At 45.9% G+C, this 17,691-nt stretch overlaps 1 protein-coding gene across 1 annotated transcript in view; it reads right to left on the reverse strand.

The window, feature by feature from the left end:
- Positions 1–246: 246 nt before the first annotated feature.
- Positions 247–17,691, reverse strand: part of LOC148478879 (complement component C9-like) — a 55,412-nt gene continuing 37,967 nt past the window's right edge. Inside the window, exons 8-11 of the mRNA XM_088455248.1 lie at positions 15,893–16,021; positions 9,095–9,273; positions 6,860–7,088; positions 247–681 (exon numbers count right to left, since the gene is read on the reverse strand). Coding sequence (XP_088311374.1) covers positions 524–681; positions 6,860–7,088; positions 9,095–9,273; positions 15,893–16,021 — 695 coding nt within the window. The 3' untranslated portion in view covers positions 247–523. The remainder of the gene's footprint in view (positions 682–6,859; positions 7,089–9,094; positions 9,274–15,892; positions 16,022–17,691) is intronic.

A 17,691-nucleotide genomic window follows, 5' to 3' on the forward strand; every position in this document is an offset into this window, starting at 1 on the left:
TCCCCCCCATAGCATCCAATCAGTTACTAACGACCATTTATCAAATACATTTTATAAAATGATAGGTACAGTAGACACTGATCAGTTACTATGCGCAACTTCACTTGTCCACCTTTTAGAAGACTTGATACATCCTGTCAGATAAACACATTTTATTTATTGTACTAATATGATGTGATCAAAAACACCGGTTGTTCTTATCCGAGGATGCAATTATTTATTACCAATAGAGTAACAATACACAGTAATAGCAACAGGTCCTGATGTGTGAATAGACTATTGGAGCTAGTATAGCAGGCTGTGCCTTGTTCCATGATCTTATCACATCTTTTGTGCTATACAGTATATACCTGCCAGCGTAAAAGAACAATGACCATTTTAATTGCAGGTACAACACATATCTTTCACTCACATACACATAATGAGACATGCTATATGGGGGGCTGGGATCATTACAGGATAACAGAATTAGCTGTAATTGTTTAGATGAGCACAATGAGTCCTGGAGCTGGATGCCATAAGTTTAACAATGAATCTGTTTAACATATTCTCCCCGGCATGGTGCTGTGTATGTTTCCCCAGGCAGGCGGGTGCATGTTCGGGTTCTTGTAGCGTATCCATGTCGACAATTAGATAAAGGTGACCAGCAGCTCCAGTTTCCTTCACCTGGTTTGTCAGGCTCTATGAACATAAGCGTACACTGATTAATCATCATTCATTATACTTACAGCTACTGTATGCATTTACTATTCACCTTATTATTACTAATATCTCTTATTTATACAGTGATAATAATTACACAGCACTGCAATTTGGGGGGATCCTATAATACAAACAAATAAGTGGTAGGTGTCCCCTTTTTTTCTGTGTTTTGTCAGAAAAGGTTTTTTTTTACCCCTTCTATAAAATGTACTGTAAGAGGCAGGCAATCAGAGATTTTGCAAGTGGTGCCTTTGGCCTCTGTTAATGGTGGGCAAGCGTGAATGGCACTTACTGAGCAATGAAATACAAAGCATTTTATCGCTTGTCACCTAACACTCAGCGCCATCTGAGGATGGCGTTATGGTTACTTACCAGTCCCGCCTCCTGACGTCTCTGGGCATGTGCGGTTCTCTGGCACTGAGATTTAGCGTATTTTTGCAATATCTCCTGCATGTGCTCCATGTACACCGGGAGCCACACGGTACAGACAGAGGGGCCTCAGTCCTCACAGACTTGCTGCGGGTGAAACATTTTTATATATAGCTATTTATTTATCTGCATGTTCTCTGTATGACATTCCTGTTATATAAAATACTGTGTTTGCTAGTGATTTTTTGATTAGAATTATAAACCTTCACCTGTTAACTCATAAACTCTGGGATTTAGAGTGTTGCGGATAGCGACGGGCAAGCCGTCGCTATGGGTCTCGCTACAAAGGGGGTGTGCTGTCGATGGTGAGTGACAGCACGCCCCCTTTGGTGGGCGTGCCGGGGGCGTGGATGCCAAGATGGAGGTGTTCACATGGGAATGCCTACCGTCTGGGGCCGGCCCCACTGACATCACAAGTGATGTGAGTGGGAGTGCTCTCGGCTCTGATAGAGCCGAAAGCACTACAGGGCTTGCGGTAACAAGACCCTACCACAAGGGTCTTGTCGCAAGCCCGATGGTCGTGATGGTCTTGACCATCGCGACCATCTTTTTGGCCGCTCGCTATACCTGTGGGTGGTCACCCACAGCTATACAAGCGGCCAGGAGGCAGCTCTAAAAACTAAGAGGGACGGCCCTGATTCAGAGCGAGCGCTCTGTCAGAGCATCTGGCTCTGAATCAGGGCCTCTGTTCTCAGGATCCCACACAGGTGACGTTTCCCAGGTGCACAGGTGTAATCATTACTCACTGACACATTTTGAAAGATCCACAGGTGGTTATAATTATTTCACTTTTGATTCTGTGAAGAGACCTGGAAAACATGCACTGTGTGGGGTCCTGAGGACCGAGATTGAGAACCTGTGTATTAAAGAGTTACCTTTCCGGAGTCTCACGTCGGCGGTACCATTGCTCTACAAATCGCAGGTGCAGTAGGGAAATCACTGGGAAAATGGCTGCCGTGCCTTTTCCATGGTGAGCCTGGCATAGCACTTGAATCTACTCTAGTGCCCGGAGGTTGCTGCTCTCAGTGCGCTGCCTACCGCTGGTCAGATAGTAGAGGGCCTCGGCCGGAAACTGCACATGGGCACCCTCCTCTCTTGATATGCCCCTGACTACAGTACTGCTTTCCTCCTGCATAGTTACCTCCCTATTTGCTCTACAATCTTCATATTATGTAGTTTAATGGAAATGGGGAAACATCTCCAATAGAAACTGTATAGTGTGAAGAAGGACTTAAGTGCAACTAGAGAGCTCCCATATATTGTACCAAGGGAAGTTATTTCCAATTTATTCTCATACACTTTCTGTTATATATAATTTCACCTGTCTGATTCAGCGTCACTTTGGCACACATAATTATTATACTAGACTTAGGGCCTCATTTATCAACGGTTTTATCATTCACAACGAGTGCTGCGTATGATAAATGGTGCTCCAGCCAATCAGCTCCCAACTGTCATCTGTTTGAAAAATGACAATTGTGAGCTGATTGGCTGGAGCATCATTTATCATACGCAATAAGTTTTTAAAACTCGTTGATAAATGAGAAGATTCATCACCATTGTTTCTCTCCAATTGAGTGGTAACAAAGAGCACTCTAAGGGGTTGATTCAGTTATGCGGTGCACTTCCATACAGTATATACAGTAGCCCCTAAATTCAGTAGTTTAAATCACAATTAAAATGCACAATTTAGGGGCAAAACCTGAGTGATTTTGGTGTGATGAAGGATGCCGTTACCGGTGTTCCACCGCCATTACAATGGCACATTGAGGATTGAGGGCATTGCCCACACATCGCCCCTAATTGAATCAACTTCCAAAAGCAAGGCATCTAAAATATTCCAGCATCTCAGAAAGAACCCAAAGGTAATGTCAAAGGCCTCTCTTTAAGAAGCACATTGTTGCCCATTTAATATGTTCTAAAGACCACCTGAGTGAGCCAGAAGACTACAAGAAGAAAGTTCTGTGGCCATACCCTGTATAAGAATATCATTTTTGGCTTCCATTAGATATGTTATGTTTGGAGAAAACCAAACATGGCATTCCAGTAAAAGAACCTCATCCAACCTTAGAACATACTGTTGGAGATATCATGGTTTGAAGCTATTTTCCCACCGTTGGACCAGCAATGTTTTCAATCAGTAATGTAACTAAGAATTCTGGATTGTACCTGAAAATTGTACAGGTGGATGTAGGGTATTTGTCTGTGAGCTGAAGCTTATCAGAAGGTGGGTCTTGCATCAAGACAATGACCATAGACACACAAATCATTTTGGAATGACCCTGCCAAAGTCCAGATCAGTGTTTCCCAACTTTATTCCTCATTGCGTGTTTTACAGATCTCCTAGTTGGTGTACAGGTGTATATTTATTACTGGATGACAGGTGTGCTAATTATTTCACTAGTGATACTGAGAAAATCTGCAAAACATGCACTGTTAGGGGACCCTATGGACTAGTGTAGGGAAAGAGTGGTCCAGATCTTAATCTATTAGAAATGTTTTGGCTGGACCTGAAAGGAGGTGTTCCTACAAGGAAATGCACCAGCATCCCTGAGTTTAAGCAGTTTGGCAATGAGAAATGAGCAATAATTCTTCCAAACTGATGTGCTGGACTGATTATTATCAATTACTATAAATGTTTGACTGAAGTCATTGCTGCTTGAGGGGGTGACACCAGTTATTGAACCCTAAAGGTTCACTTACTTTTTCACAGGGCCAGCCCCACACCCATTGGCCCCCACAGGAAGAGAAAGCACATACATGTTGTCCCCCATAGGATAAAACACATTGATTCAGTGATTGTCCCCATGGAAAAAATATTTAAAATGCACATTGAAAAAAATAATTCAAACATTGATTCAACTTCTTCCGCCCTTCTCCCTACAGAAGAATGAGTGACCTCACCTACTGGGCTGCCACAGCTGCAGAGCTAATTGCAGGAGACCAGCCTCCAGACCAGCGAGTGCCTCCAGTCGCTCCAAAAAGTCCAGACCACTGAGAGCCTCTATCCAGAAAGTTCAGACCAGCCAGTGCCTCCCTCCAGAGAGTACAGACTAGTGGGATGGAACTTGGTCCCACTCCCTCCGTCACCTGCACCTTAACCCTCAGCACCTAATCACCGTCCCCAGTCTCTCATCACCTCAGCCCTCAGCATTCATCACTGTCCTCAGCTCTCAGCCCCTCATAACTTCATTACCGTCTTCATCACCTCAGTCCTTATCACCTCACTCCTCAGCACCTCATTACCTTCAGCCCCTCATCACCATCCTCAGCCCCTCGTCACCTCAGCACTTCATTACTGTCTTCATCACCTCAGTCCTCATCACCTCAGCCACTCATCATCGTCCTCAGACCCTCATCACCTCAATCCCTAATCACCGTGCTCAGTCCTTCAGCACCGCAGCTAAGCAACCTGCCTCAGTGTCAGTGAATCACTCACTGTGCATTGTAGGGAAGACGTGGCAGCGTGACTTATGACATCACTCTGTAGTGTCTCCGTCTGCCTGGGCCCCCGTCTGAGCTACCTGGAAGAGCCCAGCACTGCTCAGGCCAGGCTACAAGGACACGGCGTGGTGGGCAAGGGTCACATCGGCCGCACTGCTCCCACTATGTGCTGGCGCCCCTGTGCGGCCGCTCCGCTGGAACGGGCCTTTGAGCTGGCCCGGCTTTTTCAGACAAAGGAATTTATTGTTGGATCATTTTGATCATTAAATTGATGAAAGCATACACTATATACTCTGCTGAACTATTTGATTTACTGTAATTTACAGTATATAGATTTATTTATGTCGTGACTTTTAAAGTTTCTAAACCAGTGTACATTTGGATTAAAATATAATCTACATCACATTACGGTGAATAAAACCTGACATGTTTTGCAACGGTTAGGGCTGTTTCAGAGGCAAACGCAATTCACATGCAAAGCTGATGTTCACGTAGTTGGGTGAGTGTCTGCAACTGCACTTGCAAACACACAGATGCTGCTGCGATCGGGACAGACGGTATCAGGAATGGGGGCGGCAAAGTGATGGGCGTTCCTGGGCGGTGACTGGGAAGTGGCTAGAAGTGAGGCGTGTCGTGGGCGTGTGAGTCAGTGATATCGGCTGTGTTCTCAGACGCAGAGCCGCAGCCACAGAGCATGGATGTTTAGACCGAGCGACTGCACCATACTTGCCTACTTTTAAAAAAGCATTTCAGGGAGATGGTGAAAGCAGCACCTATGAGAGCGGCGGTAAAGTGGGCGTGTGCTGCTACATCTGAGGGGCGTGTCATAAACCTGACTTACATCCAAATGTAAATGAGCCCCAATGCAGTTAGTAAGATCTACTTGTTGATGAAAACACACTGATACTTTTCAGAAAATGCATGTAGCCATAGGGATCATTGTTCCTTATACCCAATGCAGGGAAATCATACTAATGATCCCATTTGAATGTATGTATATGTTTATTTTTATATATCTTCATAATGGGGGCGAATGTTTTTACTGCTGTCTTATCTAATGCTGGGGTTGGGTATGGGCTACCAGCGGTCAGGATGCTGCCGGTCAGAATACCGTTCCCCTTACCCCTAACCCTCCCTCCCCGGTGCCTGAACCTAATACCCCCCCTAGTGCCTAAACCTAACCTCCCCCTCTTCGCACCATAAACCTAACCCTCCCCCCTTAGTGCCTAACCCTTTCCCTAGTGCCTAACCCTCCCCCTAACCCAAGATACTTACCTTTGGGGTGCCCGGCGGTTGGGATACTGGAGCCGGGATCCCAATGCAGTCAGGATTCTGGCGCCGGTATTCTGACCGTTGGCATCCTGCACGCCGGGATGCTGACTACCTCCCCTAATGCTGGGTACACACTGGCAGATATATTTTCCGACTAATTGATCGGCCAATATATCGGGTGCCCGTCGGCCAATGTGTACCAGCGATATGTTTGTGAGCGACGTCGTTCATGGACATATCGATTCGGCTCTGCTGCACAGCCGATGCCCAATATATCTTTTGCAGAGGCTGCAGGGAGGAGGGTGTGACATGCCCTCCTGCCAGCGGGACCCGCGGCCAGATGACAGATGATGGTTACTCAGTGTGCATCAACAACCATCATCGGCAGATATATCTGTCAGGCGTGTTCCCAGCATAGCTCACTTTATACATGTCAGCTGAATTCTCCGTCACACTAGCAGACATACAGTATGCAGTATGGACCTTACTTCCACTTGAAGGCAGCAGAAACTGTAACAACAATAACTTTAAAATCCTTTACTGTATTTATCAGTTTGGTAATAGAATAATAAAGAAATGATTTGGTGTTTCCAGTAAAGAAAACCCATCATTTCCTCACATCATTTTCACCTTTAGACTCAGATGCACAAGTGTAAGAGCAGCAGGATATAATGGAACTATATATATGATATTATTAAAAGTTAATAATAAATGATTCAAATTGATATTTTGCAAATTGGCCTAATGCCAAACCCAATTTAAATGCTATTAAATGCATTTACACTGAGCAGCAGAGCCCTAAATGATGCAAGTTCATCTCTAATCTCGCCCATGTAAATGCTCTGTCTCCAGCAAGATACATTCGCCTGACTAAAGGGTTTTGTCTAAACTCAAATCGTTAGTATGCAGACAAATAAAATCCTGGGTTCTATTAGAACAAGGTGTCCTATAATACTTTGCAATTGCATGAGTTAGGAAACATTTTGTTATAGAATTAGAATAAATGACTTACTTTTTAACAGTTCATGCTTTAGCGTCTGGCAGGCTAAGCCAGTATATTCCACAGGGCATTTACACACACATTCCCCATCAATGTGTACCACAGTGCCACCATGCTGACACGGCTGGCATTTACACACATCATATTCCTCAATGTAGTCTTCAATGGCTCTCTCCAGGAACATTGTCTTGTTATAGGCGTCTCGTAAGTCAACCGGAACAAGACTATAAATTGTGTTGAGCTGTGGAGATAGAAGAAAACAAACAAAAGACCTGTAAATAGCAAGGCTAGGCGTTCACGCTGGCCATCCCTGGGTTCAAAGTAGCACTATCTACAACAAACACGTGTATGAATGTAGGTGGGGATCAGATCTGACGAAGACAGAAGAAAAGCCAACTACTATACTGTACAGGGCTTTTAACAGCATTTATCATTTGATTTTGCAGACAGCCCATGTATCAAATTGAGCGTGCCCATCTTTGTGTATCTCCATGTGATTCGGGCAACTAGGATACATTTCAGCAGTTTCTCTCATTCCGTCAAATTGGTGGCACTGAGCATCATGTAGACCAGTGGTGTCAAACTCGGGGCAATCCAGCTGCAGTGGAACTACACATCCCAGCATGCAGTGCCACAGTTTTGCTATTAGGGCAAACTAAAACTGTGGCAGGGCATGCTGGGATATGTAGTCCCACAAAAGCTGAAGGGCCGGAGTTTGACATCACTGATTTAGACTGTAACCTGGCATACTGTACGCAGGTAAGAGAACTGTCTTATGGGCTTGTAGCCAGAGTTATACCATATTTTGAGCCATGTGTTGCCAAGGCAATGCTTATTTCAGTCGTATCTCATGCACTCAGCATGGGGTAGGTGTAAGTGCAGATAATAGTGATGGAGGCTGCTGTGAGTTTAGTCATATTATTCCGTTTGCTATCCATTCACATTCAAAATGTGTCCACTGAGGCCCACAGTGTACTTGTATAAGGCAGTTAATGGTGTCAATAGAATATCATATTTTAAAGTTTGTATTCAGGTATTTTGGCATAACAGTATAAAAGATTTCCAAACTGGTCTAGATTTGTCCCGAAAAAATTGCCGCTTTGAATCTAGAGGCTATATCGCAGAAATGTCACTACTTTCTGCAATTCACAGGCTATTAAAATAAGCTTAAAGAGCTTCATACTGTATTTGTATGATAAACACATTGGAACTGGTTCAGAATTGGGCAAAACCGTGATGCTATAGGCTGATTATCTGGGCCGCAATTGAAGTTTATATGTATGCATGCGCAACTTTTTTGTTGCTCACATCGCAAGTTTCCATTCCTCAACAGGGGGTATGTGCATGCTTCCTGTGTGTATTTACTTAAACCAACATAAAAAAGTAAAACAAAATTCTAAAGAACAGTTTTCAATGGGCGCCATTTTTTAAATTTGCCCTGTGCCCCAAACATCCCTAGTTACGCTTCTGCTGGTGCTGAATCAGCCCCGAGAATGTCCAACACTGAGTCTCTCTGTATCCTGCCTTTTATCCTCTCACTAATGTCCGGTACAGGACCACCCCCAAAAAAAGGGAGGCACTACCAAGGTCGTAATGGCCCACAGGGGTACAGGGGAAATCCCCAGTGGGCCCCATCGCCTCCTTTACGGGTCAGTAACTTGGTGGAGCAGGATCATGTAGCAACCACAGCTCTTTTCATTCCAAGCTCCGTTGCAGCACTAGTGTTATTTCTTAATATATATAGGGGCCTATTCATTATGTTAATTATCGGAGACCCCGATAAAGTCAATCAGAGAGGAGCAGTGACAGAAGCCAATAAGAAAAGGAGAGAAGAGGGGTGGTGACAGAAGCCAATAAGAAAGTAGTGGACAGGGGCAAAGACCCCATCCCAGGGTAGAGAGGGGAGGGAATTGAAGAGGTGAGAAGTGAATGTAATCACTGTGACAGGAAAGGGGAGGTGACAGAAGATGATCACAGAGGAGGGAGGGCCGGAGGGGAGGCAATATGGGCAGCTTGAGGGAGTATGAAATGTAGAAGCGGATCTCAGATCTGTAACTTATTTAGGATATAGAGAACACAAACTGAGATAAAACTAACAGGCGGCCATCATACTGTACAGTGCCCCATGAATTCCGGAACCCTGGATGGCGCCCACTGTCCAGTTTTGTGCCCCGAGCACATGCTCCACCGGAACCACCCTCGTTACTCCCCTGCTTGAATCTCTTGAAAGGCTTCATCACTTTTTACCTTTTTGTTTGTTACCACGGGTGCATCTGTTAAGGACGAAGCCCATTGAGAAAATAATTCAGCATCAATGTTTTGGGTTCTCTTGGACAGTTTATCTTCTAGAATTGCTGCAAAATCTATCCTTCCTCCTTCCACAAATGAGATGACCTTCTCAATCACAGCAGTTTCGTTTTTCTTGTCTGTAACAAGGCACATAAATAGTTGATGTCGAAAGAAGATCAAGACGCAATCGCACATTGGGGCTGATTCTGCAAAAGGGCACGCAGCAGCAATTAATGGCGGTCACCACTGCGCAAGGACTGTGATGCCCACTTAGCGTCCATGCACGCTGTAATACTGATTGGTGCTTTCTTATACACCGCCATTGGTTGCACCATCTAAACTTGCCGCAGCCCTTAGGCTGGCACTAATAGAGGGGGTTCCTCCATCTAACTATGTCCTATGCAGGGCCAGCTCTTGGGGTGTTCGACCAGTGCGGTCTAACAGGGGCGCCACCCCATAGAGGGTGCATACCTCCCCATCATCCCGCAGGTGGTCTGGTCGGCGGTGCCAGACCCACTGGAGTAGGTGAGATGATGTTGCGCGCATGCGCACGGTGTCCATTCAGTGCCGGGAGAGGGCTGGGGGAAGCCCAGCTAGTGAGGAAGTGCTGGACTCTCCCCCAGCCTGACATTACATGGGAGGCGTGCCATGCGGGCATGTCCCAAATGATGTCATTTAGGGGCATGACCTATGGTAAACCCCCCATTTTTGGTGTCCATTACCTGGGCGGCACAGGGCACGGCTACCCCTGGAGCCGGGCCCTTGTCCTATGCTTGCGGCTGTGCACGCAGCCGCTTGCATTGACACGCACATGACACTCCCATAACACGCCCACTGAACAGACTTATTTTTGCATGCACTAGAAGCCACCTCCCAGTCACCGCCCAGGAACGCCCATCACTTTTCCGACACATTATTGATACTGTCTGAATCGATCGCAGCAGCACCTTTGTGCGTACACTCTGTGTAATGCATGTGCCGTGGCGGTTTTCCGAAATTTTGCCACATGTCCAAGTGCCAAAAAAAAAATCGCTCAACTTCGCGAACATCGGTATTGCAGCGAGTTGCGTGACACTGAAAATATGACTATGTTGCCAATATGATACTGACGCAGATTCCCAATTATCTGGAATCTGCGCATGCACATGACCCGATCAAGGTCACACGCAGGCCCCCCTATGCCTCGAGGCATTTGCAGAGCGCTGTGGGGAAGGTCTGCATTCCCGGTAACGGACGCGCGTCACCCCAGTTTTCCAGGAGGGACGTGGCCAGGGTCTGCATCCATAGAAGCAGACTTCCTGACCTCTCAAGCAGGGCAGCCGGGGCAAGCTGAGGCTTACTCGACTGGCCGGTGCTGCACAACATGGTCGTGATGGTGACCCCAGGCTGCCACCACGGTGGCAGCGTTGGGATCGCAGACGCTAATAGGAGGCGTCTCTTCTTCTCTTCAGATGCCTCCTGCAGTATTGGAATTTTAGCAGGACGGAATTGCAAGGTGCTTGTGTGCGGCTTTGCAATTCCGTCCACTACTGAATCAGCCCCAAGGTACAGGTAGGAAATGCATTCTGGAGCATTGCATACAATTCTATTTAATTGTCACATTTTATTATTTTGAAAATGGTTTATTCAATAATATGGTAAATAATCCGTAAGATCACAAAGTCTGTATTTAGGTTTTCTTTTGTGGGGAACCTCATCAGCTCTCACTATATGCTACTTTAGAAACATAGAATTTGACGGCAGATAAGAACCGCTTGGCCCATCTAGTCTGCCCCTTTTCATTTATCCCTCTGGCAACTTCAACCCTATTTGCTCCTTACGGTTCTCTTACGGTTCTTTTAGCTTCAACCACATCTGATGGGAGGATATTCCACTTATCCACTACCCGTCCTGTGCAGTAATTTTTCCTCAAATTTCCTCTGAGCCTCCCTCCCTCCAGTCTCGGTGCATGTCCTCGTGTTCTGGTACATCTCTTGCTTTGAAGAATGCTTCCCTCCTGTACCTTGTTAAAACCCTTCATGTATTTGAAAGTTTCTATCATGTTCCCCCTTTCTGTCTAAGATAATGAAACCTTTGATTTTTGATAGTTCAATGTACACAAACTTTGTCTAAGGCACAAATTATTAAAAATGTTGTATAAAATTACCTGCAGGCTGTGTGTATAAGGTGTATATGAAACATAAATTAATTTAATTTCTGTACACAAACTTTGCTTGAGCCACAACATTTTAAAAAAAATATTGTAGAAAATTACCTGCAGGCTGTGTGTACAGTATAAGGTGCATATAACACATACATTCATTCTGTGTGTATATTGGGGTTCCATTACCAAGATATTTCATTATGATATTCAAATATTCCAAAATACAGAATATTCCGTTATCCAAAATACCCCTGGTCCCAAGCATTTTGGGTATGGGAGACTCAACCTATATTAAGATCTTTTAGGGCTCTATTTATCATCATTATTTTCAAATTTTTTTAGTTTCACCTAAAGTTACTACAGGGCAATTGGAGTAGAATTCGTAAAATTCTACTCCAACCCCTAAGTATCACTTATTTTTAGTAATCAGATCGCATTTCCCATAATTGTAATAGGAAATGCGATCTGTGTGCAAGTTACTGAAAATAAATTATGAAAAAAATACCTATGGAGGCCCTGTGATAATAACGGCACCTGGAGGTGGCGTTATCCAGGGTCTCCCACGGCTACCGGACTCCTGCTCCACTCTAGTGGGCAGAGCCCGGAGCCGGCCCCAGTGATTAGCTGTGTGATCTAAACAGACCACACGCTGATACACTGCAAAAAAAAAAAAAAATTAACTTACCTGAGTCCAGGGACCTGAGTTCGGTCGGGGCTCCGGTGATGTCCTCCCTCCGATAAGCTGGTCTTCCATACTGCACTGCGGCCCTCCCATCAGGTGACCGGGTCCCAGTGCAGTTTGGGATGTCAGCTGACCGGAGCCATGGAGGACATCATCGGAGCCCGGATCATGCAGGTAAGTGCAATTAAGGGAGGGGGGGTCATGGGGGGGGTCCGCAATCGCGGTGGCGGGGCTTAGCGCTGGGGGTGTAGCAGCGGCAGCCGGTCGGCAAATGCGCTGGCTCTTGTCACGGTTTTTTTTTACGAAAATTCCGTGATAAGGCTGCGGAGGGAATTCACAGGGACAGAGCTTTATCGCGAGCTCTGTCCCTGCAAGGGATTTGTCTTTCTATTTATTTGGATTTCTATTTACTACAATCCGCATTCCCAATGCGGATTGTAGTAAATAGAGCCCTTAGTCTTTCCGGGTGAGTTCTGTGCTGTAGGCCATGCACCATTTTAGTTGCCCTTCTTTGTACAGTCTCTAATGTGTCTATATCCTTCCGGAGATATGGCCTCCAGAACTGAACACAGTATTCTAGATGAGGCCGTACCAAGGACCTATACAGTGGCATTATCACTTATTTTTTTCTGCTACTGATTCCTCTCCCTATGCAACCAAGCATCTGACTTGCCTTCCTCATTGCTTTGGAGTCTGCTTGCCTGCCTTCAAGTCATCTGAAATGGTGACTCCTAAATCTCTTTCCTCCTCAGTATTTTCCAATATAGAGCCCTTGATACTATGTTCAGCCTTTAGGTTATTGAGACCCAACTGCATGATTTTGCATTTTTTTACATTAACTGTAGTTGCCTTGTTCTTGCCCATTCCTCTAGTCTACCCAGATGTTTTACCCCTCCTGGTGTGTCTACCCTGTTGCATACTTTTGTGTCAGCTGCATAAAGGCATAGTTTCCCTTCAATACCATTTGCAATATCACCAACATAGATATTAAAAAGCACTGGCCCAAGTACTGATCCCTGGGGTTCTCCACTGGTAACCTTTCCCTCCCGTGAATACACTCCATTTACTACAACTCTCTGTTTCCTATCCTGCAACCAAGATCTTATCCATTCAACAGTCATAGAATCCAATCCCAAGATTTCCAGTTTGTTCATCATTCTGCGATGTGGGGCCGTGTCAAAAGCCTTACTAAAGTCTAGATAAGCTACATCTACGATCCCCCTTGATCTATTACTTTTGTCACCCAGTCAAAAAAGTTAATAAGCTTTGTTTGGCATGATCTCCCCTGAGTAAATCCATGCTGTTTGGGATCCTGTAAATTGTTGGATTTGAGATGTTCCACCACCCTTTCTTTTAATAGTGTTTCCATTACTTTTCCCACTACAGATGTAAGACTTACTGGTCTGTAGTTAATTGCTTCTTCTTGCATCCACTTTTGTACAGTGGTATTACATTTGCTCTTATCCAGTCCTCTGGAATCACTCCTGATACGGAATCGGTATGTAATACCGCTGGCCGCAAGGCCGGCAGTTCGAATCCCGGCAGCGTCTGGCCGACAGAGGAACAGATTCCGGCAGCAGCAGCCCGACAGCGCTGGAAATCCCGATCGTCCCCAGGTAAGAACTAACTAACATTACCTACTCCCCTAACCCTAACCCTCCCTTAGGGGTGCCTAACCCTAACTTCCCCCCAAGTGCCTAACCCCAATCCCCCCTCTAAGTGCCTAAACCTAACCCCCCCTTCCCTGCTGCCTAAACCTAAGTTCCCTGGGGGGATGCCTAACCCTAACCCTCCCTCCCCCCTAGCCTAACCTTAACCTCCCAGGGGGTGCCTAACCCTAAGTCCCCCCCGGGAGCCCTAAACCTAACCCTCCCCCCTGCGGCTGTCCTCTCGCGGCGACCGGCATCCCTTAGATCGGGATGCCGGGCGCTGGTCTCCCAGCGTCGGTGAAATGAGCGGCGTCTACATCTAGATGCCGGTCATTTCACCCTCGCCGGGATATCACAGTCGGGAAGCCGGCTGTCGGTATAATGTCAGCCGGCTTCCCGATTGCATCCCCCTGATACTAGTGACTAGTTGAATAATTCTGTTAATGGTGTTACCAGGCCCCCTTTAAGCTCTTTTAGTATCCTTGGATGTATCCCATCCGGCCCCTTTGATTTATCCACTTTCAGTTTAGAGAGTCCTGTTAGGACCTTCTCCTCTGTAAATGAAATTTAATGTACAACTTTTTTTGAATGCCTCTGCTACCTGTGGCCCCTTCCCCTCTTTTTCTGTAGTGAATACTGAACAAAAATAATTATTTAGATGATCTGCTATTTCTTTGTCTCCTTCGATCATGTACTGTACTCACTCTCTGTCCTAAGTCTTATTATTCCTCCATGTGACTTCCTCCTTTCATTTATATACTTAAAAAAAGTTTTGCTCCCTTTTTCCACTGACTGGGCCATTTTCCCCTCAGCTTCTGCCTAATCACCTTCTTAGCCTCCTTCCTTCTGGAAAGATACACCTCTTTGACATTATTATTTTGAGTCTGCTTATATTTCCTAAAAGCCGCCTTTTTTTTTTTATTTCACACTAGTTGATACCTTCTTTGTAAACCACACTGGCTTCCTTCTCCAGCTGCTTGTACAAGACCTGGAGGCAACTGAGGGCCTGATTCAGACCCACTCGCGAGCAGCTGTCCGCTCGCAAGTGGGTCGATGGTGTGCACTGCACATGCGCACGACGGAGGGAGCTCCGTCGTGCGCATGCGCCAGACGCGACGAGCGAAAGACTTTCCTTCGCTCGTTGTGTCTGATCAAAGGGGGCGTGCTGTCGATGTTGATTGACAGCACGCCCCCTTTGGTGGGCGTGCCTCCCAGACGGGGGCGTTCCCAAGGGAACGCCCTCCATCAGAAGCCGGCCCACTGACATCACTAGTGATGTCAGTGGGAGTGATTTTGGCTCTGATAGAGCCAAAATCACTCCAGGGCCTAGCGGTTGAGAAACTCAACCGCAGGCTTCTGTACGCAGTGGCGATGGTCGCGATGGTCAAGACCATCGTGGCCATCAATCTGCACGCTCGTATAGGCTGTGGGTGGTGACCCACAGCTATACGAGTGTCCAGGAGGACGCTCCATAGTTATGGAGGACGGCCCTCATTCAGAGCGTGCGCTCTGCTCAGAGCGTCCGGCTCTGAATGAGGGCCTGAGTTCCTGTGAATTAAGGGCCCGATTCAAGTTTGTTCGCACGGAAGCGATTGCACGCTCACGTTCACTGTGAAAATATGCTAATGAATGCAATCGCACGGCAACCGCAGCACTAAACCAAGACACTGTATAAAGCCTGCCAAAGAGAAAAAGAATCAGTTTTATAAGGTGCACTCAGATCCTCATTGAGGATATGACTGCACCTTATAAAACTGATTCTTTTTCTCTCTGATTCTTTTTCTCTCTGCAAATTTTGACTTGTATATTTAAATCAGTGGGTGGCACCTACAATATCTAAAAAGAATTAATACCTGAATTATTGATAAATATGATGAAATGGTATCCTCATTCCAAATTTATCAATTGAATAAAATTGGCACGGGAATAATCCTCCCTAGGTATATCTACGGTATAAAGCCTACCCACTGCCCATGACGTGCATCCGCAAGTCAGCGAAAACATCGGTAACTTCGGAACCATTCGCACTACTTGTGGTTGACCTGACCCTGTCGCACAAGCTGCTACACTTCCTGTCGCCTGCTAGACCTCTGCCAGCGTATGCAATCGCAGGGGCTTAATTATACACGCCTCTGTAACTTGCGACCGGGTCTGAATCGGGCCCTAAGTTCTAATAGAAGTTGTGTATTCAAATGTAAATAATTTCATGAAGACGGAGCCGGCATCATACGGGTGCACTCTGAATGTAGATAAATATAGCATTTACTCCATAAAACACATACCTTCTTTCGATGTAGTAACATCACTGCAATATCTGGGTTTTGCTTTAGCTGAAACATCAATAATATTAGCTGCAACTGATATTTCACCTTCAAATCCAAGACAATTTGCTACAGTTCTGGTATCAAGTCCTGTAATAAATGGATAGATGATATTATGAGAGTGCAGGGTAATAGATTTGCATAGATTCGGTAACATCTAGAATGGAAGTAACAAGTTTTTCTAGATTTTGTGCCTGATTCAGAGGGGACCGCTAATCCCGTCACGACTGTGTGTTATACACAGCGGAACTGAGACTATTATACTAATGCCACAGCCACTGTATTTTGTAAAGAGACACCCACCGCCGGAGTCTCTTATCCCCCGCTTGCGTACAAAGGCACCAACATCGGATGCACATCGGTCACACCACCAAACTTCTGAGCAACCCTATTAGGTAACAACATGAACGAGGTATCGTGCAGCAGTCAGCTGGTAAATCATTGTAGCTTTTTAGGATTTTTTGCCACCAGGGGCAAGGCATAACTACAGGCTCTGTAGCAGCCTATGTCTGTCCCATCCAATATCTCAGCAGCAGCCTGTGCTTGTGTTACCCCTAACCCCCAACACCACTTGCCGGGATCATCTTCTTGCGTCTCCTTAAGGCAGCGGCAGCAGCTGGCTCCTCATACAGTGATCTTCAGCGCACGTGCCGGGTGATCCCACCCTGCTGATTAGTACAGTGGGGTAGGCACGGTGCCGGTCACAATCACTGGACCGGACATCGGCTAAATAGCTCAGGGGAGCTCTGGCCGGGGATACCTCTGAGAGGTGGAGCTCGGGCCGGGAGAGGTCCCCTAACGGGTGGGGGGTACTCGCCCCTTGTGCCTCCCCTCTTAATACAGTCCTAGCATACTCTCTGAAATTTACCCCACCACGGCTTGCTTCAGACTCATCACGGGTTCGCCCTCTCTTGTCTCCAGCTGTCTTGGTGCCAATTAACCGTTATATATCATTGCTTTAGTGTTGTCATTTCTGTTATATTTTCCTCTATGTAGTTTTACTGGCAGCGGTGTTTACCATTTGTTACCGGCAGCATGGTTTACCATTTGTTACCGGCAGCGGTGTTTGCCATTTGTTACCGGCAGCGGTGTTTGCCATTTGTTACCAGAAGCGGTGTTTGAATTTGTTACCAGAAGCGGTGTTTGAATTTGTTACCGCCAACAGTGTTTGCCATTTGTTACCCCCAGCAGTGTTTGCCATTTGTTACCCCCAGCAGTGTTTGCCATTTGTTACCCCCAGCAGTGTTTGCCATTTGTTACCCCCAGCAGTGTTTGCCATTTGTTACCGGCAGCGGTGTCTACCATTTGTTACTTGTCCCACTGAAGCTGCTTTTCTTTAAACTGGCTGTAATTTGACAGTTAATGACATCAGAGGGGTTCCCTAAAATACCTCTGACACCTTTTTTGCTACTTAAACCAGGCCAGCAGTGTTATGTGTTGTCCCTGATCATAGCCAGTAGCATAGCTGAAACAAACGCCGTCAGTTGGACATTACCTGTACCTATGTTGGAGTAAAGCTCCACTTTACTTCACTACAGTAATGCGGTAGGTTGAGTGTGACTCTAATATTATATTAAATATAATGTTTATATACTGATGTATCCTTATACGTTACATACATTTCCTTATACATATTGCTGTAGTCGTGCCAAAAAGCCCCTCTCGTCGCTCCAGGTCCCGTGAGACTCTGCCAGCGCCAGGCGTCTCTTTGCATCTTTTTTTTTGCTGAAAAAGCTTCTAAATTGCACTGCGAGGCAACA

The sequence above is a fragment of the Taudactylus pleione genome, unplaced genomic scaffold (genome assembly GCF_031769625.1).
Source record: "Taudactylus pleione unplaced genomic scaffold, aTauple2 ptg000647l, whole genome shotgun sequence".
NCBI classification, from domain to species: Eukaryota; Metazoa; Chordata; class Amphibia; order Anura; family Myobatrachidae; genus Taudactylus; species Taudactylus pleione.